Source organism: Podarcis muralis, chromosome 6 (genome assembly GCF_964188315.1).
Source record: "Podarcis muralis chromosome 6, rPodMur119.hap1.1, whole genome shotgun sequence".
Taxonomy (NCBI): Eukaryota; Metazoa; Chordata; class Lepidosauria; order Squamata; family Lacertidae; genus Podarcis; species Podarcis muralis.
The window spans coordinates 42547500-42573734 of NC_135660.1; the positions used below are offsets into that span (position 1 = coordinate 42547500).

Below are 26235 nucleotides of genomic sequence, written 5' to 3' on the forward strand. Positions count from 1 at the left end.
TGATGATGCGGTAAAGCAAATGATGACTGCTTTATACTTTGTGTTTGGTGACGTGGTTTCCACTCCAAAACGTAGTGTGTTCTGGGCTTATCTTGTGGATGGAGGCATCTCCATTGAATATCCCTATACCAGTGCCATTGCTCTTTCCAGGCTACTGATAACTACTGTGTAAATGTTCCACGCATTAAAGGAGCAGTGTAGACCCCTACTGTGAGGAAATATACATTCGGAAACTTAGTCTTATTAACTGATGTATTAACTGATATTTGATGTGTGCTACATATCAATTGACTATGCCGTGAATGAGTAAGCCATGAAATTATCTGTCAGGTTGTTTTAGCTTTGCCCAAACCAGCATGAAAGCACCTACCTTTGGAGATCTGGCTGCAGATTTGATAAAAGAACAGTGCTTATTCATACAATGCATAATTACCTTATGCAATTCACTAATGCAAGATATGGTATGGCAATGATGGCCACTAGCTCAGAAGGTTTTTAAGAGGAAGGCTATCAGCAGCTTTTAGCCGTGATATAGCCAGTATACCTCCTGAATACCAGTTGCCGGGGTCTAACAGTAGATGGTCATCATCATCTTGAGCTTCCAGAGATGACAGGCAGTTGTCCAGGGAATTTTGGAAAAAAGATGTTGAAACCGAAGGTCTTAGTTCTGATCTAGCAAGGCAATGGAGACCAATGCTTCTGCCTCCTTTTTGAGTTATGGGGCCAAATAAGAAGTCCCTTCAGCTTTCAGGACACCTGGGGAGTAGGCCTCCTCCAAAGTGGGCTTTACCAATCCAGTATGCACGGGGTGCAAGGCATGGAGGGGGCGCTTTAGTTTAATGAAGGTTGTGAAGTGTCATGAAGGTTGCCTAAAAATGGGCTGCTCCCAAGGTGTGGGAACTGTTTCCTCCCCTCCTCTTTTTTTATGCAGCTTGTTGGAGTTTAATTTAAATATTGAGAGCAGACTTTGTCTTGGAGGAGCTTGCAGTGAGTTTGCAAGGAAAGCTAAAGTGCCATGCAAATCTCTGAAATGGATGGTTTTGGTGTAATTAAGCTGCTTCGTGTAAGGAGTGTTAGATGTCCCTTTGGGTAGCCTGATCTTGTGAACTCTGACTAGCTTTTTCCTGCTGCTGACAGAAATCCTTTCCCCATGTGGAGCTTTCAGCATATGGCAGACAGGCTCTAGGTTGATCCCATTTTAAATACCTCCCTTTTCAGACTTCCTTCGGCACAGTTCTGGATGCAGCTGCACAGAGATGCTTCTCCACTGGCTGTGCATGTGGAGTGAGTCTTGAGCTCATGTGCCTTCCCCCTCCCTTCTCTGGTTTAGCCATGGAGAGGAGATTGGAAGCTTTTCCTTCCATTTTAGACTTAACCACAGTTTGTCGTGGTGTCTCAGCCCAGCAAGGTGTACAGTGGTACCTCGGGTTACAGACGCTTCAGGTTACAGACACTTCAGTTTACAGACTCCACTAACCCAGAAATAGTACCTCGGGTTAAGAACTTTGCTTCAGGATGAGAACAGAAATCGTGCTCCGGCGGCAGCGGGAGGCCCCATTAGCTAAAGTGGTCTTAAGGTTAAGAACAGTTTCAGGTTAAGAACAGACCTCCAGAATGAATTAAGTTCTTAACCCAAGGTACCACTGTAGTTAATTTTCAGTCTATGGTTATTCTATGGTTTCCAAATGAGGTTTTTGCATCAAGGGGATGGTCTTGTATTTGTTGAAATAGTGGGATCGTGTGGAGTATAAAATCTCTAAATACATCAACCTCTTTAATGATAGTTTGTTTAAACAAGCCAGCCTCAAACTCTTTTTTTGTTTACAAAGCTGCCATGTTTCCAGAAACTATAGTTTCTGGAACTATAGATTACCTGCATTTTAGGGTTCAGGTGTAACACTAAATTGTGGTCAATTTAAAATGGGAGTGGAAGCTTCCAGTCTCCTCCATGCAGGTGTACTGGAGGCTTAGCATTACAGGTGAGTGCAGGCACATTGTCCTTGCACAGCTTGCAGATGATTTGTTGGCTTACCTGGAAGGGACAAACAAGCATTTTGGGCAGTTTACATTGACTGCCAGGAAGCCCGAATGTTTCAGGATTGGTGGTCCACATGCTAGAGTTAAAAAGAACTCAGACATTTGGAGTGTGCAGGTCTAGGCACTAAGAACCCTTGGTCAAGCTGGACCAAGCCAGATGTGCAGCCAGCCAGCCAGCCAGCCAGGGAAACTCCATTACTCACCAGCAGCAGATGGTGCCTGTCAAGGGATGCTGAGAGGGGAGGAGCAGGGTGGTTGCCTCGGTGATTTTTCCATCACCACAGCAACAGAAAGGTCACCCAGAGGGTCCTTCATGCTCTCCCTTCCTGTGTATGAAGCTCTGAGATTTGTTGGAACGTAAGTCAGGGGGTATGATTGGAGGGATGGTATATTCTGGGAAGGGGGCAGTGGAGGTTAGAGAGATGCCTTCCAGGATGAATTGTTTTGGGGACCCCTCTCCTGAGATCTTGGAACAGCAGGTAGTACCTGTTCCAAATGCTTTAGACTGAGTTCGAAGTACACACGAGTGAAATGGAATCCAGAATTTGGCTTGCTTCATCTTCCAGAGTGAGAATAGTCCGTTCCTTGCTCACATGCATAGGTAAAGGTAAAGGTAAAGGGACCCCTGACTGTTAAGTCCAGTCGCGGACGACTCTGGGGTTGCAGCGCTCATCTCGCTTTATTGGCTGAGGGAGCAGGCCTTTGTCCGCAGACAGCTTCTGGGTCATGTAGCCAGCATGACTAAGCCACTTCTGGCGAACCAGAGCAGCACACGGAAACGCCGTTTACCTTCCCGCCGGAGCAGTACCTATTTATCTACTTGCACTTTGACGTGCTTTCGAACTGCTAGGTTGGCAGGAGCAGGGACTGAACAATGGGAGCTCACCCCATCGCGGGGATTCGAACCGCCAACCTTCTGATCAGCAAGTCCTAGGCTCTGTGGTTTAGACCACAGTGCCACCTGCGTCAGGTCACTTCATTTAGGTATTTGAAAATCAAAAGTTCCCCCACTGCCTCTCATTGAGCCAAAAACTCCTCTTATCAGAGCACACATGTTTCTTTGCCTTTTCCCATGTATTTACTTATGATGAGGGACAAGAGGAGCTGCAGGTCCGTGTTCCATGTAGCAGCCTCCTGCAATAAGCATCCTGTGGAGGGAAGCAGAGAGGAGAAACCGGAACAGTTTGTCACCAGGGCATCCTATGTGGCAAGTTGCTCCTTTTCTGAAGAAGAGCCATCTGCTGTGAAGGAACCAACGGGAGTCAAATGATTCCTGGTGGTGGGTGGCAGTGCTAAGGCAACAATGTCTAGCACAGACAGCTCCCCAGTTGCTCCCTTGAGGCAACAGCTCAGAGGGGGGGCAGCTTGGAAACTTACAACCAGGGTTCTTTAACTAAAACTACCGACACAAAATGCCAGGGAACTGGTTCACTGTGTCCCAGATTGCATGTGCATTTCCACATCTTGGCTCCCCTGTCTTTGATTGAATATATCCAGGGTGTCTTGCTACTTGACTAAACAAAGGGCCTGTAAGTGCCCCCTACCATTCCCCCCTCCCCCACAATGTGCATGATGTTGTTAGCGAAGCATTTCCAGCTTGAACTCAGCTGTTAGGACCAAAGGCTGGTTGGGTGGGGAAGGTGATGTGCTGCAGCACATACTGTCCAGACACAGCGGCGGCACCTGCCAGGAGTGGAACTGGTCTTTCTTGCTCAGCGGGAGTGGCTGCTGCACTGGTGCAGTGCTTCTCCTGGGGAAACAGAGGCAAGATCCGGCTCTCTTCTTTTGGTCCAAAGAAGGGGGCTGAAGGGAGGGAGAGGGAAAACTGTACTGATAACACCAAAAGGGATGGGGCAGAGGGGAGGGGACAGAAACCAGTGTGTATGTTAATACTCTGCAATGATGTGGCAGAGATTGATGGAGCAGCAAATGGAGCCCTCTAGTGACACACTTTCTTGTTAGCACAAGAGACACTTGCCGGAAGAACACATGTATTTTCAGCCCCTTCCACTCCCACTGAAACTCTGGTATCTCCCCACACATTCGCTAATTGACATTACTTTTTAGTGCTTTAAATGACACTGGATTGTCAGTGACAGCCTCCTCAAGAAGAGAGATGTAAAATTACCAGAAATTTTAAAGCCACCAAGGACAAAAAAACCAAAACAGTTTTTTGGGGGTGAAATTCTTGTGGAAATTGAAAAATAGGCAATACTTTTTTCTAGTGCCCTTTAATGATCCAAAGTCACTTTGTTACTTTAGAAACATAAAATATATCATGGATAACTTGGTTTGCTATTAAATTACCATGTTCTTTATGCTATATTAAAAATACAATTTATTCAGTTAATAATTACAAATTGAATATACTTTTTGCTTTTCTTTTTGTTACATTTGGAGTTACAAGCTGCTGAGCTGTAAGAAACCTAGCATCTCTTTGGTTTTTGTACTTTATGAGAAGGCAAAAAAAACCCCCAATAAAAACAGGAGAAACCATCAAAACTACAGTTTTTTTAAAAAAGAAAATTATAATGTATTTTGAAAATTATTATGTGTTGTATGCAACTAAGTCCTACATTCTGTTTCTAAACAGGGATAGAAAACCTGTGGCCTTTTGGGTGCTGGCTGGATTCTAGCTCCCATCAACCATTACCAGCATGGCCAGTGGTTAGAGTTGCACATGCAAGTTGTAGTACAACAACATCTGGAGGGACACAGGTTCCCCACCTCTGGTTTAAAGCTGTTGTATGCTGAGACATTTCCCTGCTCCTTGGACTTCCCTCAGTGGGTTCTCCCATGTACAACTCTGACCCTTTAAGTCTGTGCTGTAATTTTTCCTACCCACTGCAGAGAGATTAGACGCCAGAAGTGAGTTGGTGGATACAACACCACACTGCTCTTGATTCTGCATATGACCTTGGGTATAAGGCACCAACTCCCCTTTCTCCATCACTCTGTACCAGAGCTGCTAGCCACACCCTTTGTGGCAGGAAGGATGTGGAGCGGTTTGCATTTAGGGGGTGTTCTAGCTGCCTGAATTACCTGCGAAGGAACTTTGATCTAGATCTCTGGAAGTACACAAATCACAAGGCTAACTTTTAATTCACATCACGTGACATATTTTCTGTAGTGTCTAGATTTCTTTTTCCGTGTTGGGGCAGAAAGTATTTGTACCTGGGCCCTGCTAAGATAAATGTATCTTCCCAATCACTTCTCTGAGCCCAAAGCAAGCTGAATGAGGTGGTAAAATTTGAAGGTGGTAGAAGGGAATGTGCCACTTAAATTTGCATAGCAGCACTATAGTTTTTAAATACTCTTCCACATAAAAACTCTCTGTCACAAGAAAGAAAGCATAACAAGGAGAAAGGATCCATACCTCTTGCCTGCTGTGCTGGTTCCCTACATGCATGCAGGTGCTGTTTCTGTGGTTGTTGTTTTTATTTTAATGTAGGACAGTTAAGGGGGAACCTGTGGCCTTCCAGATGTTAGATTACAGTCCCCACCATCTCTGACAGGTGCACACTGTTTTCTGGGGCTGATGGGAAATGTGTTTCAACAACATCTTTAGGACCACCGTTTTCCCCCACCCGCCCGGACATATAGACTCCAGAGGTTTAGGTATGAGGTTCAGAAAAGGGCAACCAAAATGATCAAGGGACTAATGCAACTTCTCTATGAGGAGAAGTCAAAACATTTTGGGCTTTTTAGTTTGTAGAAGAGTTGAGTAAGCACAGGGGCATAATAAAGGTGCCTAAAATTATGTGTGGGGTGGAGGAAGCAGATAGAACCAAAAGCCAACAAAGAAAAGCGTATGTTGGAAGAGGCATTGCACACAAAATGAACTATTTCACTGTTGGAGACAGAATCCCTTCTGAATACCAGTTGCTGGGAAACACAAGAGGGGAGTGTGCTGTTGTGCTTGTGTTTCTGCTTGGCAGGCTTCAGGAACAGAACACTGGGCAAGGTGGACCTTTGGTCTGACCCAGCAGTGCTGGTATTATGCAACAAGCATATAAATGACACCTGCAAACCAATGTTCTGCTATTTACACCTATAGGTTTCCACTCCAGATACTATCTTGAGCAGGGGTCCCCAACTTTTCTGGGCTCAGGGGCACTTGATCTACAAGAGGAAGTGGTTTCTGGGCCATGACAGCTTTTGCCACAGTTACTTTGTTAACCTCTGAGGTTCCACAGGACTCCAGTGGAGAGTGCCCCCCCAAACTCCTTTTATTTCTATCTCTTCTTCTGAAAATGCTACTGCCTTGTTGATGCTGGAGAAGTCTCATAAATTGGTGTTCAATGAGGTGGTCACCTGCCACTTAATTTGGCTGGAAGTGGTTTCCTCCTGCCACAGTCCATTTCCCTGACAGGGAAAAAGCAGCACTAAACAATGGCTGTTGTTACTCCCTGCACCCCCTACTCTTTCTCTTCTTCCCCATATCCAGTGTGAAGTCAATGGGAGGCAGGGAGGGAGGATAGCATCTACAGCAGAGCATTATACTTTCATGGCACCAACATGACTTTGGCAGCCACTCTGTGTGACTTTTTAGAAGAAGGGAGGAGTGCATGTAGCTGTAATAGTGGTTCACTGTGCTTCCTTTGCTGGGAGCCACACCACAGTGCTGGAACAGCTCCTTCCATGCGTCTCTTGCCCTTGAATGTTAGAAGACAGAACCAGAAGCACAGCTACTATAGCGCTGTGCTGTTTTTCCATGGGGTGGGAAAGACAGTGCTGTGCAGTGGCAATAAGGGGGATGTGGCAGGTTGTCAGTTTTTGTCACCCAGCTCTTCAGCCAATGATATTTGCTCTCTTATCTTCAGCTTTGAGTTTTGTTTGATGATGGCATTTTATATTCGGAACTTCTCTGTCTGGAGGAGCTGAGTCAGGGCTGGTGTAGTGGCGTGGATGCCTAAGGGGCTGTAGTAGTCACAATGAAATCACGTATGTCTCATTCTTGTCTCTCGTCTGCTCCTGGCTGAGTGATCTTCTTTCATTTTCCCTCCCCCAGGCTGTTCCTCTAAGTCATTCAAGCTGTACTCTCCAAAGGAGCCCCCAAACGGCAACGCCTTCCCCCCCTTTCACCCGGGCACTATGCTGGATCGAGATGTGGGGTAAGTGAGAGGCTCTTTTAAAGAAGTTTTTCCTTCCTTTTGATAGCTGAGGAGGTCACCTAAATTTGTTTCTGGAGAAACACCCCTGGAGTTCAGGGGAGCTCAGTTCCTGCGTATCATCAGCAGGGTCCACTATTGATTAGAAGGAGGGAATCCCAGAGACATTAATTGTTCAGAGAGACAGCAGGTGGTTGGTTACCTTTAAGGGTAGCTACTGTATGCTGAGGGATGTGGGTGGCGCTGTGGGTTAAACCACAGAGCCTAGGACTTGCCGATCAGAAGGTTGGCGGTTCGAATCCCCGCGATGGAGTGAGCTCCCATTGCTCGGTCCCTGCTCCTGCCAGCCTAGCAGTTCGAAAGCACGTCAAAGTGCAAGTAGATAAATAGGTACCGCTCCAGCGGGAAGGTAAGTGGCGTTTCCGTGTGCTGCTCTGGTTCACCAGAAGCAGCTTAGTCATGCTGGCCACATGACCCGGAAGCTGTACGCCGGCTCCCTCGGCCAATAAAGCGAGATGAGCGCCGCAGCCCCAGAGTTGGCCACGACTGGACCTAATGGTCAGGGGTCCCTTTACCTTTACCTTACTGTATGCTGATAGGAGCCATTAATTATTTTCTCATGGCACACCAGCCATTCTCTTCTGGCATGCTGATGTGCCCTTGCATACAGTGCTTTTTTGTTAATCTATCCTGTATTGGCTTATTTCTCTGCAGACCAACTCCTATGTATCCGCCAACATACCTGGAGCCTGGGATTGGGTAAGAGACTGCACTGCTTTTCCTTCTGACAAACTGTGTTAACAGCAGGGTAGAGACAGATAAAACATTTTTCAAGTGTGGTGCAAGTGATTTCTGAGCAGATCACCCAACTGCCCCCTTGTCCACGAGGGTATGAAGGCGGCTACTTTCCCCTCACCTTGAAAAGGACATAGAGGTAAAGAAGGAAGTTGGAAGACTCTCTTTCCCACTTCCTCTTTCAGCTCTATGTGCTTTTCAAGGCTTACCTTAATTCTGCTGGATCTGACTTTTATACCTAGATCCCTTAGGAAAGTGAAGGTTGTGTGCATTTTTTCTTTCCCGGGGTGGGGCTGATGTGAGGAAGAAGGGAGAGAAGTGACCAGAGAGGGTGCTACCCATAACACTAAAAAAATCCAAATGTGCCCATAGACCCCCCAAAAAGTTTGGCAACCCATATAATCCATATGCATGTTGGAACTGTACCATAGTATTACTGAACTCATATTCTGGAAGAAAAACAAAACTTGGTTTCCAAACCTTCTTATAATGACAGCTGTTATAATCTCATGATACAGTCTAGCAAAGCTCTACAGTTAAATGTTTCAAGAAACATTTGCAGCCCTTTGAGGCATTTGCTTTCATGGTAGCGGATCTGTGTTCAAACCACTTAAAATATTAACATCTGTCCTCATCCAAACAGAACCTTAAATGAAGGGTGCATGCGGTGTACATATTTATGCGTTTTCAGATGTGTATGAAATTATCCATTTTGACAAGAGTCAGGACTTCAGTGTGTAGGGAGAAAAGGGGGGAAGGGAAGTGGAATCAAGCTGAGAGAAGTGGCTGGGGCGACCCAGTCTGATGGGTGGGATATAAGAAATAAATTAGCAGCAGCAACAGCAGCGGAGTGACCTTTTCTCTGTTCCTACATTGTAAATCACTCTGAGGGTTTTTGCCTACAATCAAACAGTATATAAATTTTATGAAATAAACGCACTCTCTCGTTTGAGGAAATCCCGTGAAATAGTCTCCTACATCAAGTATCATGCAGGTACTTTCTGACCAGGATTGGAACATTTGTAGAAGCAAATCCCATTGAATTCAACTGGGCTTACTCTTATAAAAGAGTCTCAAGTTCAATCCCTGGCATCACAAGATAGGACTGAACTTTTTAAAAATATTGCTTTTATTTTGTATAATCATGAGATACAAATACCCATTCCCCTCCCACAGCAATAAGCATGCAGCATGTTCTTCCTCCTATTGTTTATTTTGTTCCATAACCATCGCTGCTGGTGTCTATCTTGTTTCATAATCATGGAATGATTAGTAGATGAATCTCTGGGCTATGAAAGACTTTCACCTGAAAATTTAAGAGAACCCTTGCTAAGTCAGTGTAAACAGCCATGAGCTAAATGAATCAGTGGTTGGACCCTGTGTAAGGTAGCTTCCAGTGTTCCTATTTTAATTGACTAAAAAGCGACCCCCAATTAATCGGACAATAGGGTTTTTTATTTTAAAAAGCCCCAAATATTTTTAATATGAGTAGCTACATAAAGTTCTATGGTGGCAATTACCATCTGCGGAGACATTATCATATTTGCTGCAATTTTCAGCAGCAGCACCTGGTGGTGGTGGTGATTTCGCATCCCTGATCTTGATGGCTGCTGTTAGTTTAAAAAGGAGGACTCCAGGCATGGAGATAGATGCAAATATGTGGTTAACGTCACATCTAATTGTATCGTAAGAGCAGTAAATGAAGTGTGTACCCTCCACCGCACCTCTGGAAAGGCCTTTTATTTATTTAACAATGGAATTGTTATTTGACAAGATTACTATACTGCTTGATTGTAAGAAAACCTTCTAAAAGTTTGCAAAAATATGGTCCAGTGATTGGAGAGTTGGACACAGATGTCGATAAACCTGAATTTACATCCCTGCTCAGCCATTAACTTGGTGGGTGGCACCTGGGGTGTGGGGAGGCATTTTTCTGTCTGTGAAATGTGATCACCAAAGCAAGTAATGCATTCTGCATCATCGTAACACCCCAGACAAATTATTCTATTTTATTAGATTGAAATATTAATTGTTCAATTGCTGTGGTTGATTGACAGGAGGCACACACCATATGGCAACCAGACTGACTACAGGATATTTGAGCTCAATAAGCGGCTGCAAAACTGGACAGAGGTATATTTATATGGGGGTTCAGGGTGGTTGAATCAGGAGGAAGAGTGGGGAAACTTGTGGATGGGGGTACTGTTACTCTTGCAGGGGATGGAAGAAGAGTCTGGGGTCTCCACCAAGCCCTTGGAGACACCCGTCCTGGGTTCCTTTGCTGCCTTTGGTGGCGGATGGCTATCTCCTAGCCTTTGAAGATCTCCCCTCCCTGCAGGTAATGCTTTTGTCCTCTGTTGCTGCAGGAATGTGACAATCTGTGGTGGGATGCCTTCACCACCGAGTTCTTTGAGGATGATGCCATGCTAACAATCACCTTCTGTCTGGAAGATGGACCAAAGAGATACAGTGAGTCTCAGCCTAGGACGGGTCCTGCAGGCAGGCACCGTTGTCTCATGCAGGGAAAGGGCTGGAAACTGAGCAGGTTGCTTCAAAGCCTCTCCTGAGCTAACCTTGAAGGAGTAGTCCCCTGTTTTCAGGGTTGGCTGTGAGCTTAGTATCTGGTACATAGCTGGTGTGGCTCAACCAGCCCCCCCTTGCCTTCACAGTCCATCCTGAAGAAGGAACTCCAGAAGAATCTACTACATAGCTCAGATATTGGTAAAGCTGATGACTAGGAACGGAGCGTATATCGTACTGCTTACTAGGCTATAAAAACTGACCCTTCATTTTGCAACCACAGAACACTCCAGTTGCCTTTCAGCAGACATTTAGCTCCTGCAATCTTGCTTAGGAGCTCATGGTGTGTACCAGAAATTTCAGAAATTTCAGCAGTTTCTCTCTGTTCCTCCAGTATAAATACATTTTCCATGATTGAAAACAGATTTGTAGTGCTTCCTGGGCACAGACACATAACTTGGCTGAAAAGGTTGGTGTGTTAAGAGGCACATTGGAAATGAAAATCTTAAAAGTCTTAAAAGTTTCAAGCAATTTTTAAAAAGCATTTTCATCCCTGTAGTTCCTCCAAGAATCTTCATTTCTCACGGAGGAACTGAAAAGTTTCAGGGCCAGGGTGGTCTTGATTTATTCATTCATGTCAGCACTTGCATGTGTCTAAGGCACACCCACACACCTCCCTTTATACATCATATTCTAGATAAGAGGCAAATACTTTCAGGGTGAAAATGTGTATCATTTCTTTTTAAAGCAATTCGGCACATCACCAGTCCCTCCTTGGGACAGAGGTTAGAATGCTGTTGTCCAAGTAGGCTTTTGAAGCATAGCTTCCTAGAGACCCAGTTGATCACAGCAGGTCACAGCTCTGATCCCCACGTTCATCATGGGTGGGCCTTGGGCAACCCACCTATGAGTAAGCCCGAGGGGTTTGGAAACAAGGACAGTTTGCCCAGGACCCCCAAAACTGGAGCTTGGACTGCTCTACATATTCATTTGGATACTTCACCTGGTGCCTTACTATGGAAGACTTCGCTCTCTTGGTATTTCCACAGAGATGCTCATGATCCCCAGCATAAAAATAAGTGCCTATTGCTCTAGCAGCCCTGAGTCTGCAGTGCAAAATATCAGTAACTGATTTTCATCTCCCTTTTCTTCCCCTACGTCTAGCGATTGGCCGCACCCTGATCCCCCGCTATTTCCGCAGCATCTTCGAAGGGGGTGCTACCGAGCTGTATTATGTCCTGAAGCACCCGAAGGAGTCCTTCCACAACAACTTTGTCTCTCTCGACTGTGACCAGTGCACCATGGTCACCCAGCATGGCAAGCCCATGTTCACCCAGGTGAGAGGGCAGCACTGGTCCTCTGCCTCGCCCCCAAGCCAGGCTAGCAGGAGTCCATGCTGAACTGCTCCCCAGAGTAGTTCAGCCCTTTGTCACTGCTTATGACCTCCTGCAAAGAGCCCGAGGGTGGCGGAAGCAGGCAGAAACCTAGAGACCAGGTTTGTTTGCAGGGTGGAGAAGGCTCACCTGAGCCTCCAATGCTGTTTGTTTGCTTTCCACTTTCCCAGGTGTGTGTGGAGGGCCGCCTCTACCTGGAGTTCATGTTTGACGACATGATGAGGATAAAGACGTGGCACTTCAGTATCCGGCAGCACCGGGAGCTCATTCCCCGCAGCATCCTTGCTATGCATGTGAGTCCTGTGTTTGGTACTGGCTGTGGGCTTGACCTGGTTTAAGCAACTCAGCCGGACTCCCTCTGAAATCAGGAGCATTTTGTAGTTTGAGCTTGCTTTGTGTTGCTGAGCCCTACTCCCCCCCCCCAAAAAAAAGCACTGTTGCTTCTTGGATCTTTGCCAGCTCAGCTCCTCGGCACCCAGGCCAGCACCTGTCACCAGAGGGAAGAAGTGGGTGCACAATTCTCAATTCCTAAATTGTTGATCTTGGACTGGATGCCATACATGAGGCTTTTATCCAGCTTTTCATATCTGCATTTCATGGGTTTGTTTTTACTGTGTTTCATTGACACTCTCTTTCTACTGAAAAGAATCATAAAGAGGCTTTGGGGAGGAATAATACAAAATGCAAGGAAAACTAACCCCAAGAAATATTGATGATCACATTAAAAGCAACAGTAGTACAAACAAGCCTCCTATTCTTGTTGGACTCCTCCTTCTCTCCTTGCTCACTGCAGGCGCAAGATCCCCAGATGCTGGACCAGTTGTCCAAGAACATCACTCGATGCGGACTGTCAAACTCCACGCTCAACTACCTCCGAGTAAGTGCTTTCCCACAGCGCTGGTTAGGCTGTGGAAAAAGCTCCCTTGCATCCTTCCCTTTTACTTTTCATAAAGAAACATAAAGCTTACCTTTCAAATGCGGCACCTGGGGACTAATGCCTCTGTATTTTTTGTTCTACTTTACGATTTATTTGAACAGAGCAGATCATTTTACTGCGTGCATATTGTGACTGGAGGCCAGGAAGTTATTGCTAAAAACTAGTTCCGTGCAAGGAAAGAGTACAGGAAAATGCAGATTAGAGGTTTATACAGAGGAACATGAATTTCCATAAATATATTTATGTATGAAAATCAGCTTGTGGCATTGGCTTCTCCACAGCTGTTGGGGGCAAAGATGCCCTCATATTGGGCTATGCCCATGTGCACCGAAAAGCCTCTGCATTCTGTGTGTAGCTTGAGATGCATGGCTTGGAGGTGTGTCCCTGTGAATGCCCCACTAGCAAAGAAAAGGGGCAAGGCTGAAGCTGGGAATGTACTTTATCCTGTGACCAGAGACTAGAAGATGTTGCCCCTTTTCCATCTTCCCCAAGACACAGACACAGAGCTACATTTGGCTCGAGGGGGTTTCTGGTCTCTTGACAGGGGCCTGCTCTCCCCAGCAAAACCCAACCTTACCTCTCTTTCTTCCCTCTTTACAGCTTTGCGTAATCTTAGAACCAATGCAGGAGTTGATGTCACGGCACAAGACCTACAGCCTCAGTCCCCGGGACTGCCTCAAGACATGCCTCTTCCAAAAGTGGCAACGGATGGTGGCGCCACCTGGTGAGAGTTTTGCAGGGCCACCCTCAGTACTACAGCTTCCTGGATGCATTTCCTGTGAAGCCCACTAGAGGGAGGTATAGGAATTGCCCTTCTCCGGCCTGCAACTGCTAGTTGGGACTACTGACATTTCCTGTGAAACCCACCAGAGGGTGCTATGGGCATTGCCCTTCTCTGGGATGCAATTGCTAGTAGGGAATGCTGACAGTGCTTGGTGCCAGAATTCTTGGCTTCTACTCCTGGCTCTGTTGCTACAGTGTGGGATGGGTGAATGAGATCTGGGGGGCTGATGATGTTTGAAGAGGTTACAGGCAAGTGTAACCAGTGAATCAGGCTTTGGGGGAAGCCTAGCAAATATACAATAGCGAGTTGGGAGGTTATTTTTAGTTGCAGCTTGATTGGACTGGGGAACACTGGATTCATTTGCTAGGACCAAGATGTCTCACTGGCATTCCCTTTGCTAACACTTTCCAGCTGAGCCTGCACGTCAGCAGCCCAGCAAGCGCCGGAAAAGGAAGATGTCAGGGGGCAGCACCATGAGTTCTGGAGGTGGCAACACCAACAACAGCAACAGCAAGAAGAAGAGCCCAGCCAGCACCTTTGCCCTCTCCAGTCAGGTACCTGTAAGCATCCCCTTTTCATTCTCTCTTTTCGTAACCTGAGAAGTCCTCCTGCGAGGGGCCCTGCTCCATGTAGCTGGAACACCCTCAGAAACGCTGGAGAAGGCTCCCTGCGGTATATCTGCAGGGGCGGGATAGAGAGCTTCGTTTGTTCAAAACGGTGGCGGCAGCCATCTTGAAAATGGCAGCACTGTTGGGGTGCCTGTTGGTGCCAGCGCCACATGAGGAAGAGGATTCCTTCTGTAATTCTTCATGTTTGACATCCCGCCCCCCTCAGCCCTATGCCACCTACATTCAGGCATAGTCAGAGGGAGAGCTTCCTCCTCATGAGGGAACAGTAGATCCAGAGGCATTTGACCTCTTCCTCCTTGGATCAGATCTGGAACAAAGCAGAGAGGGGTCATATTTATCCTGTGCTCTGGTGTATTCCCAGATGTGTTAAGTGGCTGTCAGCTCCTAAACACACATTGGAAATGGAGTAGCCACAGTTGTAGGAATGTTTTGGGGCTTGATAAAAGAAGTAGAGAGTAAAGGAAGCCAATGGGTTTGGGTCTCCTATTCAGAAGGAAATGTTTTGATTTGGCGGTGGCTGGCTCCCTCTGTGGTGTGGGTCAGGGCAGCCTCCACCTCGATTATGTTTCGGGACCCTCTTCCCTCCTCAGGATGTGATGGTGGTGGGCGAGCCGACCCTGATGGGCGGGGAGTTTGGTGACGAGGACGAGCGCCTGATCACGCGGCTGGAGAACACGCAGTTCGACGCTGCCAATGGCATTGACGACGAGGACAGCTTCAACAACTCTCCCGCGCTGGGCGCCAACAGCCCCTGGAACAGCAAGCCCCCCTCCAGTCAGGAGAGCAAGTCCGAGAACCCGACGTCGCAAGCATCGCAGTAAAGCCCTCACCCCCAGCCTGGCCTTCAACGGACTTGGCTGGCGTCCCCATGGACTGAGTCGAAACCGTTCTACCTGGACAATTTGTGAAGAAGAGTAGCCGGCTGGCTGGCCGGCAAGGTATCAGGGCCGGTGGGCCTTGCAGCACCAGCCTGCCCACCTACCTGCCTCCAGTTGGCCTGGCCACCACTCCCTGATGTCTGCACTCTTGGCTGTGCCCTTTAGGGCAGACTTGGGGCGCTGGGCCTGACGGAGCCTGGGCCTCACTCCAGGCCTGGCAGAATTTTAACTCCTCCTCCCTTCCCACCACCCACGCATCCAGAGCTCCGGACAACACAGGCGGCACTCCTGCAGGATGGCGTTCCGTGCTCTTTATACGCCCCGTTGGAACCTGACTGGCACGAAACACCTCAGGAAGGGAAGGGGCCACGAATGCTCCTGGCCATTTGGCAGAATGTCCAGCCCTAAGCACGTTTTATATAGAAGTCCAGCTCCATATTTGGCCTCAGGGGGGCTCCCTTCTAACAGGAGGGTCTGGCAATGTCATGGGGGCAGCTATGATTTCTGTGGGGTGGGTCTCAAGCAGTTCCTCCTGGTGGCTGTAGGTGCGGCAGTGGGGCCACTGCTGCCCCGCCTGAAGACAAGGGGAGTTTAAGGCCTCCTGGAGTGGGGTTAGAAAGCAACCCTGCAGTTGGCATGGTGAGGGCACCTGCCCCTTGGGGTCTGGCCTTCTGCCTGACCTGCTCCTACAGAAAACTGCAATCTTGACACCTCCCCTGTACTTTGGGTTTGTTTTTTTGTTTTTTTACAAAAAAATATTATTAAAATTGTACGTTTAAAAAAAAATCTGCCCTTCCTCCCTATTTCCCCCCAGTCCTGATTTTTGTACAGGCTTGTCTACCAATTGGGAGTCTTGGTTTTTATATACAGTTCTGAGAGCTTCAAACCAAGGAGAGACTTTGCAGACTTCCTTTCTACATCCTTTGAGGACAGCATGGCTGCCCCACTTTGCCCCCTCTGTGTAACTTGTGTGTGCTGCTGTCCTTGCTCCCTCCCTTCTCTACCACCTCCCCCCCCCCTTCGGGTTTGTGTACCTTGTGCTTGTATATTTCCGCGCTGTAGGCTGTGTGTATGATACTGTTCTTTCACTGTGTTCTCACTAATGCAGCCGCCCCCACCAGTGGTTGGGGGAGTTCATTGTGATGGGCGTCCTTTGTGGGAGGCAGGAGAGTTCAGAGGGTACTGTCACCAGTTTACAGCAGTGCAGAACATGGGGAATGGGGGTGAACGCAACCTGGAGATGGGGTAACACGTGCTTTGTAAAGAAGGGTGGTCATTTCCTCCATTGCGGAGTGAGGTTCTAGGTAAATTTTTTACAGCCAGATCCATCCTTCCTGGTGGGGAGTGACAGGGCTCACAAAGGTCCCCAAGGAAAGAAGACCTGTTCCTAAACGCACCCAGTTCACTCTCTGGTGTTTGGATGTCACTCAACATTTTCCACCTGCAATTCCTTACTCTTAATTTTGTCCCAAGAACCATGGAGAGAAGTTGCGTTGTCATGGAGGCCTCAAACCAACCATCTGTCAAGCTTGGGTTGCCATGCGTGAGGTAGCCCCCAAAGTCTTTTGGTCACCTCATGGTATGGACTGATTGTGAGGGTGGTGGCATTTAGAGGGCACAGTCTGGACTGTCATGGCAACCACCCTTTGCCTTACTTAGACTGTTTCTCTAAGCAGGTCCCAGACTGCGAGGGGCTTTTGCTAGGAGGATGGCTGCCGCCAGGCTTACCCTAGAGCTGCTGTTTCTGGCCCGTTGCTCTGTGGTAGATGCCACCTGGCTCATGCGCTGGAATCCCATGTTCTCCATTCCTCTGGAGGAGCCCAGATGGATCAACCTGGAACATGCTTGGGGTGTGGGGTGGGACTGGTCACTTTTTGTGTTACTGGGCCCAGATGCTCCATTCTGCTCTGTCCCCCGGGAGTAGGCAATACAACAGTCAATACTATAATTTACAGGGCGTTTTTCTGTAACCTTTTTGTACCTAAATATATGAGTGTCACGTCCCCCATTGCTGTGCTCGGCATGAACTGGTGACGTGAACTCTGTCCCCTCTCCCCACCCTTCTTGCCCTTTCCACCTACCACTTCCCCCCTGGGGCACTGTAAAGCCTTTTTTTTTTTTTTTTGCATAGTTTGTGCCATTTATGGTCATGTATGGTACCAATAAAACAACTTTTTTCGGTTTGGTGCTCTCCTGCCAGAGTCGTTTCTCATCGGACCTTGAGAAAAGGGACCTGTCCTCCCTTGCTAGGTGAGGTTTGGACTTCCTCGCTTAGCCTGAAGACTTACCTGTTGTTCCCTGATGCCAGCCTCTCCCAAACTTTAAACTCTCATCCTTCGCTCCTATCCGTCTTCCCTTCCATCTCCACGGAACTGTGTTTGCTGGTACAACCCATTCTGGGACTTATACACCAGGAAACAAAAGAAATAACAGACACACCGAAAAATCACAGAAAATGTGAGGGCATGGATCAACAATGCTGGTAGTGATTGGAATGGCATAGCTCCTAGAAACATGGAGTTGGGAGTTTGCAACACGGCTTCTTACCTGCAATAGTAAATTGTCCTACATCACTGACCCAAGCAACCATAAGCAAGCAACCATAAGCCATGTTGTAGGGAGATGGGGGAAAGGAGGGAAATGTTATTTCAGGCTGGCTAAGAGAGTCACTTGTTAAGTACTTAGTGGTGGAAAATCATGATAGGCAGCAGTTCTTTGAACAACTTATGATGGAGTGCCAACTGCAAGAGCCATCTTCCTGCCTCACTAGCAGTGGTCACTTCTAGCCTTATATTTCCCTGCTCCTGCATGTGTTTTCAAAATGAATGCAGTGAAGCTACTTCAAAGTAGTTGTAACTCTTCAGTTGTAACGCTTCTCGTGTTGGAAAGGCCATCTTAACCCATTGTGAGACCTGTGTTTTCCAAAGTCGTTGCAACCCTCCTCCCTGTTCCACACCTCCCATTTGGAACAGACTTTTCCAACATTTCAAAGACACAGGTCTTTTGACCGCTCTCCTGTCCCTTCTCCATGCAAATTTAAAAAGTGAGGATGCAGTGGTAACTTCTGTCAGCAAACAGCCACTGTACAAACGTGCCTGGTTCTATCTAGGCCTTTATTCTTCTTTTAAGCTTAAACACATTTGTTAAAGGTAAAGGTACCCCTGCCTGTACAGGCCAGTCTTGACAGACTCTGGGGTTGTGCGCCCATCTCGCTCAAGAGGCCGGGGGCCAGCGCTGTCCAGAGACACTTCCAGGTCACGTGGCCAGCATGACAAACCTGCATCTGGCGAGCCAGCGCAGCACACGGTAACGCCGCCAGTAAGCGGTCCCTATTTATCTACTTGCACCCGGGGGTGCTTTCGAACTGCTAGGTTGGCAGGCACTGGGACCGAGCAGCGGGAGCGCACCCCACCGCGGGGATTCGAACCGCCGACCTTTCGATTGGCAAGCCCTAGGCGCTGAGGCTTTTACCCACAGTGCCACCCGCGTCCCTAAACACATTTGTTAGCAGTTGCTAAACTGTTGGATCCCATAGGCACAAACCTGTTGGAAGAGAAGAAACCAACTTCTCCAAAGCCTGGGCCTTTATTTCTTTAACCTTTATACGACAGGCCTACTCAAGGGAAGCCCTAAGGAGTTTTCCGTCAGGATAATTATTTGTGCTGCTTTAGAAGCCTATAACTTTGGGTGGCTGAGGGGGAAATGGGCCTCCAAGCTTTTGTTCTGACAGCAGCCTCCTTGTGCCTTGGCTCTTATCCCGATAGCAGTTAACCACAGAGATGCAAACAGGCCACAGTGCTTGTGCCGTTGAGGGTGAGGACAGGAGGAGGTTAAGCAATGGTTAATCTTGCCAATTGTCCTATCCTGTTGGCAAAAGACTAAAGGTCAGGCCAGTTCTGTCATGATGCCATTGGGGAAGGCTCAGGTTTCTCGCTCCTTTCCTCATCAGTAGGAGCAGCCAAAAAATACTTTTCAGGTCCAGCATCCTAGATCCTCTTCCAGAGAGAGAAAGAGAGAGAGAGAGAGAGAGAGAAAAGCTGTCATAGGTTACTAGAAACCCATAATGTTGGGGTTGAAAATCTGAATACAAATCAGCTCTGTTGTATCTTCATTGCCAGCAGCCTGCTTTTTGTGAGTTGGGACCCACAATAAAAAACCCTCTTTCCTTCAGGGTTACCTTCTCAGTTTGCGAGTTGCAGATTTCAACTTGCTCATTTTTTCTTTATTGAAAGGATGCTCACTTGGGACAGAGAAGAACAGCATGTAGCTTATAGTTGGTCTTATCATTTGATGTTCAGTAGGTAATGGCAAGATTTTGTTTCAAAAATATCAGCTGCAGTGACAGCTAGCATGTCCTACAACAGTACACTGGTACCTCTGGTTACGTACTTAATTCGTTCCGGAGGTTCGTTCTTAACCTGAAACTGTTCTTAACCTGAAGCACCACTTTAGCTAATGGGGCCTCCCGCTGCCGCCACCCGATTTCTGTTCTCATCCTGAAGCAAAGTTCTTAACCCGAGGTACTATTTCTGGGTTAGCAGAGTCTGTAACCTGAAGCATATGTAACCCGAGGTACCACTGTAACACCAAGATGCACAGAGTCATGATCCACAGGGTTGTTTTTTGTTTTTGCTTGCCATGCAGTGAAACACTGGTGAAGAAAAGAGCATACAGGGACACTGATTTCACTGAATAAGATAATCGGATTCCTTGCAGGGCAATCATATACACATGTCTACCCAAAATTAAGTCCCATTGAGTTCAGTGAGGCTTACTCCCAGGAAACCAGGCGCAGGATTGCAGCCCCAATTCCCTTTGAAATGCACACCCACTGAGGGGAAAAAAACAAAGAACCCCTCCCCCTGCCCCCACCCACTACTTGTGCTGTAGCTGCTAGGAGCTGGTGCCTTGTTCCACCGAGCAAATTGATGCAGAGCAATTGCCACTTTGCCCTTTCCTCTCCAGAAGATTACAGTGTGATCAGCCTGAACACAAAGGCACTGCAGTCAGGCCAAACTGCTCTGTGAAGACGTGTTGACTTTGCGCTTGGATATGGAGGTAACATTTGGGTATATTTAGTACTCTCTATGGTCCGTTTAAAACTTGACTGTATGCTCATTCTAAGGAAGGGCCACTTCTGATGCTGCAAGCTGCTTGCAGGAACTTGCATTTAGGAAGCACAGTAAGTCTGCAACTTGTGTGCATTTAACTTGTGTGCATTCAGCTTTATGAGCTTGGCAATTAAAAAAAACCAAAAACATTTTAAAAGGGGACAGGCAACCAGGGGGGAAAACTTGCAATCTCACCCACCATTGCACCTAATGTGTTTTGATTACATGTGATTTTGGCTTTAGGCACGATCTCTGGAATGTAACTCCCATGTAAGTGGCAGACTTACTGTACATCACATTTCAGGTGTATTCAGATCCCTTTAAAATCATGTTCATTATGCCATCATTCATTGGGATTTGATTTTCATGCAAAATATGAACATCAATATGTCATCCTATTCTGTCATGTTGTCATCTATTATTTACATATTGCATTTATATCCCTGTTATCAGCCAGGATTGGCTCCTGGAGTGACTTTTAAATAAAACACCCATATACCGTATTTTTCCATGTATAAGACTAGGGGTTTTTTACACACACAAAAAGGTTTAAAATTGGGGCTCATCTTATACACGGGTAGTGCTGAGGGGTGTTTTCTTAATTTGGAGTCCCCAAAAATAGGGGTGTCTTATACATGGGGGCGTCTTATACACAGAAAAATATGGTAGATACAATATATCTATAGAGATCTTTGGGGTGGGGTGGGGGAGTCTTTTTGCCCCTTGGCAGTCATTGATGCAATGCAGGCTTTTCTTTCCAGAGAGAGGGAAGGCAAAAGAACCTGCAGATAGATACAGAGGTTCGGTGATGGTACAGATGGCAAACCAAAAACGCTGCCTTTCCCTTGGTCGTCATTTTAAAGAGACGGAGGGGACTGGAAAAGGCTAATCCAAAGGTCTGCATCCCTCTTTCCTGTGTGATATGCTGCTCAAAATGCCTGAGACCACACATTTAACTGTTTAGTATGTTATTAAATGAAACAACATTGTGAAATGTGTTTCTATCTGCTTCTGATTATGTCAGTAATCTAGAAGCATTCTTCAGGGATTTGTTGTTTAGTCGTTTAGTCGTGTCCGACTCTTCGTGACCCCATGGACCAGAGCACGCCAGGCACCTCTGTCCTCCACTATCTCCCACAGTTTGGTCAGGCTCATGTTTGTAGCTTCGAGAACACTATCCAACCATCTCGTCCTCTGTCGCCCCCTTCTCCTTGTGCCCTCCATCTTTCCCAACATCAGGGTCTTTTCCAGGGAGTCTTCTCTTCTCATGAGGTGGCCAAAGTATTGGAGCCTCAGCTTCACGATCTGTCCTTCCAGTGAGCACTCAGGTCTGATTTCCTTAAGAATGGATGCGTTTGATCTTCTTGCAGTCCATGGGACTCTCAAGAGTCTTCTCCAGCACCATAATTCAAAAGCATCAATTCTTTGGCGATTAGCCTTCTTTATGGTCCAGCTCTCACTTCCATACATCACTACTGGGAAAACCATGGCTTTAACTATACGGACCTTTGTTGGCAAGGTGAACGTCTCTACTTCTCAAGATGCTGTCTAGCCCTGTCATTGCCCTTCTCCCAAGAAGCAGGCGTCTTTTAATTTCGTGGCTGCTGTCACCATCTGCAATGATCATGGAGCCCAAGAAAGTAAAATCTCTCACTGCCTCCATTTCTTCCCCTTCTATTTGCCAGGAGGTGATGGGACCAGTGGCCATGATCTTCGTTTTTTTGATGTTGAGCTTCAGACCATATTTTGCGCTCTCCTCTTTCACCCTCATTAAAAGGTTCTTTAATTCCTCCTCACTTTCTGCCATCAAGGTTGTGTCATCTGCATATCTGAGGTTGTTGATATTTCTTCCGATTCTTCAGGGTATAGCCCTTTTAATATTCCTCCTGTGTTTCTCATAGGAGGAATGTTTTAAAGGCCTGTCCTGTGAAGGACGCAGGTGGGTCAATTGTTCTGAAAGCACCGCTGCTCCCATTGGTAAATGGCACAGTGTCATTTGGATTCTTAGAGGCTGACCCCAGGGTGCCTTTGGAGTGCAAGCTAGATAGCCATTGGCTCCCTTGAGTTCTTAATCTGGGATTCTGGGAAAAGCAGCCGCTGTCCTGAAGACAAAACTACTTGTGTGAACTTAAAGGTGGCCTTGTGTGTTATATAAACACGTGCCAGGCAACGATGCCTGTCCCTGTACCTTCCAAGGAGGAAGTGGCCTGCAAGCATCACAAACTCTAAGCCAGAACAGTTTGGATTTACCCTCCTCCACCTGCCCCTCATAAACTTCCTGCTTCCTGCTTGTATTTTCAAGCATGCTAATCTCTGCAGAGGTGTTCCTGTCAGCCACGCCCACAGCAAAAGTGCACAGCACCCTGCGGATTAAGAACAATTCAAAGAATTACAAACCCAAGAGCAACAGGAAAGTAGCATGTTGCTTTCTCTTTTTAAGCACTTGCAGCCATTTATGAAAGGTACTCCTTACAGAGTTGTTTTAAGGATTATTGAGATAATGTATGTGAAGCTCTGTGAACACTCATAGGGTATTATATCAAAGCATACGTATAATTGTGCACTATTTTATTTAAAAGCATTTTAAGCCTGGCTCCAGATTTTTGCTAGCTTCAGGTTGTTGGGAGTTTGATAAATAAGCTGCAGCAGTGCACAGAAAGAGGCAGTCTGGGAAGTAGTTATTTAAAAAGAAGCAGGAGGAAAAAAAGGATACCATTTTGTAATATTACTTCCCTTGACCAGGAGCACTATACTTTGGTTGATGCAGCTTAGAATAGTATTAGGCTATTTTGCTGCTGCATCAACCTGTTGTCTCATGTTAAGCTTGTGATCCACTAAGACCCCTAGATCCTTTTCACATGGCAAGGCATGTGTCCCCCATCTTGTACTGTGTAGTCTGCATGGAGTTCTGCTGCCTGTTCCTTCTCATTCTTTTCCAAAAACCACCTGCAAAAGGACACTCTTTTCCTGTGGTGACATCATGTAGCCCTGGCAACCTCCCCCTCCCAAACCTTCTGTCTCTGCCCACCACTCGGAGCTGGGCAGTACAATATTTGCATTGCCAATTGCACTTTATGGCCCAGTACTCTGCTCTGTTTCTTAATGGTGCCTCTATCAGCTGATCTCCTGAAAGGGAAAACCAGTGTAGCCTGTATGTTTATACTGCACCTGGCATCGTCCCTTAATACTCCACTCTTATTGCCTGCTTCCTTAAACTGGGACAAAGCTTCAGTAGCAGTGTTGGCAGGGCAGAGGGAGAGTTCCCAGTCCTTGCAATCAAGTCCCTTCAAATGCTTAAAGACTCACTAGAACTGGTCTCTGCGTGCCATAAAGAGCACACCCATAGCTTTCTCAACACAGACCAGACAAGGAGCCTTCACTTTGGGAGTGTGCATTTTGTATTACAAATCTGGATTTCCTTTGTCCTCTCTTCTAGGATGGTGGTCTCCTGCTGTTTGGTGAATTGAGTCTTGGAACAGGTAGCAACTGGGCAAAGCAGCAGAAATGCATTCATGTGTGTGGCCTTCTTATTACAGGTGAATGCTGTTTGTTCTGTTTTCACAGTCACTGGCTTCATATCCCTAAGCAAACAGGTGTTTCAGCATGTCACGCCTACACCTCTCTTGTCAACAGCAAGGAGAACTCCTGGTCTTTAAGGAGCCCAGTTCCAGACTTAGTTATGCAGGCTTTCCATGAGGGTGGCTTTAAAAAGTCATGAGATTTTAAAGTAGAATAACAATTTACCTCTTGTATTCTGACATATGAGCCTGTTGAAGCACACTAGAATTATTTCAAGTGCTCTCCAACTAGCATTGTCTTCTCTAAGGGGAATTAAGTGGGTAACATCCAGTAGCTATAACTCTTATAGGGCTAGGTAACTGCACCCAGAGATCAGGGTTCAAATCCCCACTGCCATGAAACTCACAGGGTGACCTTGGGCAGCCACTGCCTCTCAGCCTAACCTACTTCACAGGGATTAAATCAGGGGAAGAGCCACAGTGGCCCCTGCTCTTCCTTTTGAGACCCTGGTGGTTCCCCTCTGTCTGCCCCTTAGCTAACCTACTGCCCTCAGGAGTGGTGGAGAAAGCATCTCCAGTGTTTGAAGTATGAACTGTCAGGACAGTGAGCTCTGGTACATGCAGTGGGGGAGCATCTTGTCCTTCCCTTCGAACAGCAAAATGTATTGTGCTGACCTCCCTCACTGGATCATCACCTTGTCGTGGTGAGTGGGCTTGCATGTTCCTATGACCCTTGTGAGCGAAGCCGTCGGAAATCTCATACTCCCAGCAGGCAGCGGCGTAGCGTGGGTTGTCAGCACCCGGGGCAAGGAAAGTAATTTGCGCCCCCTAACCTGTGGATTTGCGCCCCCTAACCCGTGGATTTGCCCTAACCCCAGATGTTGCGCCCGGTGCGGCCGGCCCCCCGTGCACCCCCCACGCTATGCCACTGCCAGCAGGGTCACCCAAGGTGGTAAGGTCAAAGGGAAGGTGCTAGACAAAGAATGATCCAATAAGTTACAACGGCTGTGAAGGCGGATGAAGGCTGCAGCAGATAGGATCTACCGGTTCGTTGTGACAACTCATGCTATCGGAACAGAGCCCTACTGCAAAGACTGTGCGTTGATCAGCGTGCACTGAGCTACACACATAAAACAAATTCACGCACAGGCGTCTTCCAAAAACCCATCCCACGGACTTATTGCTAAAACATTGTTTATGGAAGCCAATCTTACTCGGCTACGAGTGATCGCCAAAGAAGAATTGTGCTGACCCTGTCTCTCTCACCACGAGGAAGCACAGGATTGCCGTAGATTAAAGATGGAATTTCAGTTCCAAAATGCATTTCTATCCCACCTTTTCCTCTGAGGGGTTCAAGGTGGCATTCATGCCTCTTCCTACCCATTTTGTTTTTACCTTCACAACATCCCTGACAGCTAGAATAGGTGGAAAGACTGTGACAGGCTGAAGGTCACCCAGTGATCTTTGTGGCTGAGGCTCAGGGGTGCCAACTTGAATAAAATATGAGGGGGGCAGGTAAGCCCCATCCCTCATAATTAATTTGAATGGCAATGCCCATCAACTTTGGTCCCCCCCGGCCCCCTCAAAATTTTATTGAGGCACCCCAAAGCACTCTTGGCCCCTAGGGGTTGGCTCCTATGGGATAAGTTGAGATTTGAACCTTGGTCTCTCTGGTCCTAGTTCAGGACTCCAGTCGCTTCACCACAGGACTCCAAGACTATCCACTCCTAGTCAGACCCTTGGGGGCTTTTGTTCTCTCTCTCTCTCTCCCCACCCCCCAGCATATTCAATAAAAAACCCCAAATCCTTGATAGTTCCTAGAGTGGCCAGAGGCAAAACAGGAGAGGCTGCTGCCCACTTAATAGCTGTGGGAAATTCAGCAAGTGAATTTATTGCATTTCTACCATTGGCCATTTCAGAAACTGGATCTGTTCTCATGGGGGAGGGGTTTATCTGGCAAAATAGGCCAGTTTCAGTCATATGTATCTTTCTAATCTGGGGCAAAGGACAAGCTTCAAGCAAGCAAAGCAGCATCTTTGGTCTGGCAATCTTTGTTGAATCCCAGTGTTGGGGCTGTTTGTTTTTGCAAAACAATTCTGTTCCCCTGAGGCGTGAGCTGCTTGCTAAGGAATGTCCCTCTGGAAGGATAAAGCAGGAGTCCAGACTCCCAGGCGGCTGCTTCAGTCTACCCCAAGGCACCCTTAGCTCTTTAACAAGGAAGTTTCCTGTCAGAAATTCCTCATTCCCCAGGCTCCACTAGGGATAGCTTTAGCAGCCGAAAATGAGGTGTTACGAACCCTCTGAGGGTGTTTGATTTAGGAGAAGGGTGGGTTTGGTTCCTTTCACAGGAGGAGCGGAAAGGCCTAGCGAAGAAATCAGTAGCTCCTCCCTGAGTTTACATTACTACAGCAAAGGAGCAATGTGGGAAAGCTCTATCCTCACAAAAAAATAGTTTTTACTAATCCTTTTGCTAATGGAACAAAACTTTTGGTCTAATCAAGCTTATCCCTGTGCGCCATAC

General features: G+C 47.1%; 1 protein-coding gene across 3 annotated transcripts in view; it reads left to right on the forward strand.

Moving 5' to 3' along the window:
• Positions 1–17268, forward strand: part of LDB1 (LIM domain binding 1) — a 61534-nt gene extending 44266 nt beyond the window's left edge. For 2 of the 3 annotated variants that reach the window (XM_028730528.2, XM_028730530.2), the window contains exons 2-11: positions 7049–7151; positions 7863–7907; positions 10001–10076; positions 10310–10412; positions 11628–11800; positions 12028–12150; positions 12651–12734; positions 13395–13518; positions 13990–14138; positions 14798–17268. In XM_028730528.2, the coding sequence (XP_028586361.1) occupies positions 7049–7151; positions 7863–7907; positions 10001–10076; positions 10310–10412; positions 11628–11800; positions 12028–12150; positions 12651–12734; positions 13395–13518; positions 13990–14138; positions 14798–15028 (1211 nt within the window). In that variant the 3' untranslated portion in view covers positions 15029–17268. The remainder of the gene's footprint in view (positions 1–7048; positions 7152–7862; positions 7908–10000; positions 10077–10309; positions 10413–11627; positions 11801–12027; positions 12151–12650; positions 12735–13394; positions 13519–13989; positions 14139–14797) is intronic. The other variant, XM_028730529.2, reaches the window with a different exon arrangement.
• Positions 17269–26235: the final 8967 nt, after the last annotated feature.